Source organism: Anarrhichthys ocellatus, unplaced genomic scaffold (assembly GCF_004355925.1).
Source record: "Anarrhichthys ocellatus isolate YVR2014 unplaced genomic scaffold, GSC_Weel_1.0 scaffold4417, whole genome shotgun sequence".
Lineage (NCBI taxonomy): Eukaryota > Metazoa > Chordata > Actinopteri > Perciformes > Anarhichadidae > Anarrhichthys > Anarrhichthys ocellatus.
Window position 1 is genome coordinate 1,779 of NW_022284391.1, and position 1,345 is coordinate 3,123.

General features: G+C 45.1%; 1 protein-coding gene across 1 annotated transcript in view; it reads right to left on the reverse strand.

The window, feature by feature from the left end:
* Positions 1–677: 677 nt before the first annotated feature.
* Positions 678–1,345, reverse strand: part of LOC116379483 (sodium channel protein type 5 subunit alpha-like) — a 1,984-nt gene continuing 1,316 nt past the window's right edge. Inside the window, exon 4 of the mRNA XM_031841439.1 lies at positions 678–1,290. Coding sequence (XP_031697299.1) covers positions 1,033–1,290 — 258 coding nt within the window. The 3' untranslated portion in view covers positions 678–1,032. The remainder of the gene's footprint in view (positions 1,291–1,345) is intronic.

Here is a 1,345-nt window from a genome sequence, read left to right on the forward strand (position 1 = left end):
CTTCTTCTTCTTCTTCTCTTATATAACAGTGGTATCGGGTCCAGTAGGTGGAGGTGAAGAACACCTCCAGGCGTGCAGCTGCTGTGTTTGTCCTCCTGATACTCTAACCTCCTGCCTGATGGGGAGAAGACTGTGAACAAGTATTAAAATAAATGTAATCCCCGGTGACACGGAGCCTTCAGCTACGGTTTCATGAGATGAAACCAAGACTTCTTAAACTGAACTGTACTCTAACTGTCTGAGAGCTGCTGGAGAGCAAATACAGTGGAAGACAATGGGCTCCAACCACCTCTCATATAGAGCAGAATACAGACTTTATAGTTCTCTATTCTCTTTTGTACTTCTTTTACTGTCTCTATGCCATCATTTTAGATTTCTTTTTAGTCTTTTTGTGTCTCTTTGGGGTTATTTTAGTGTCTTTGTCATTATTTTGTGTGTCTTTGTCGTTTCAGTCTTTTGTAGTCATTGTGGGTCTCTTCGTAGTCATTTTGTGTCTCTTTCTGTCTCTTGGTAGTTGTCCTGCTTCTCTTCGTAGTCTTCTTGTGTGTTTCTTTGTGTTCATAGTGAGTCTCTTCCTGGTGTGTAAGTGTCTCTCTGAGGGACATTTTGTAGCTGAAGGCCAGAGGGGCCCCTGACACCTTGGGCCCCTCTGGCCTTGTACTCATTGGATGGAACCAAACAGATGTCATGTGGTCTTAAATTAATCTGTAATAACTTGTAATTAAAATAATCAGGTGACTTCGAAGAACCTGGAACTTGTGAAATAGAAATGTATACGTGCAATGTGTGTGTGTGTGTGTGTGTGTGTGTGTGTGTGTGTGCATAAAGGAAACTCATAACGTGCCTGAGCTGGTATGTGTGTCTTTTTCCCCTGATGCCATAGCAGTGACACGATGTGTGCTCTGACATGAGCGTGTGTGTGTGTGTGGGGGGTGGGGGGGTGGGGGGAATTGTTATCTGAGATGGTAGATATGTGTATGTGTGTGTGTGTGTGTGTGTGTGTGTGTGTGTGTGTGTCTTTAGCACATGATATCAGAGTGGAGTTACGCAAAGCACTGATTCATAATTCAGATGTCTGAGTGTTGAACGGCTGCGGACTCCATCACTGTTTCCACACACACACACACACACCCACACACACACACACACACACACGGTACTCACACTCTCCTCCTTGACCTTCTCCATGGTGCAGGCAGGCAGCTGCCCCTGCAGCGAAGGTGGGGAAACCCCGTTCTGGTCAATTGCAACAAAAAGCTTCCCGTTGACGTTTAGAGTTGGATAGAATACCTGGTAAAACACACACACACACACACACACACACACACACACACACACACACACA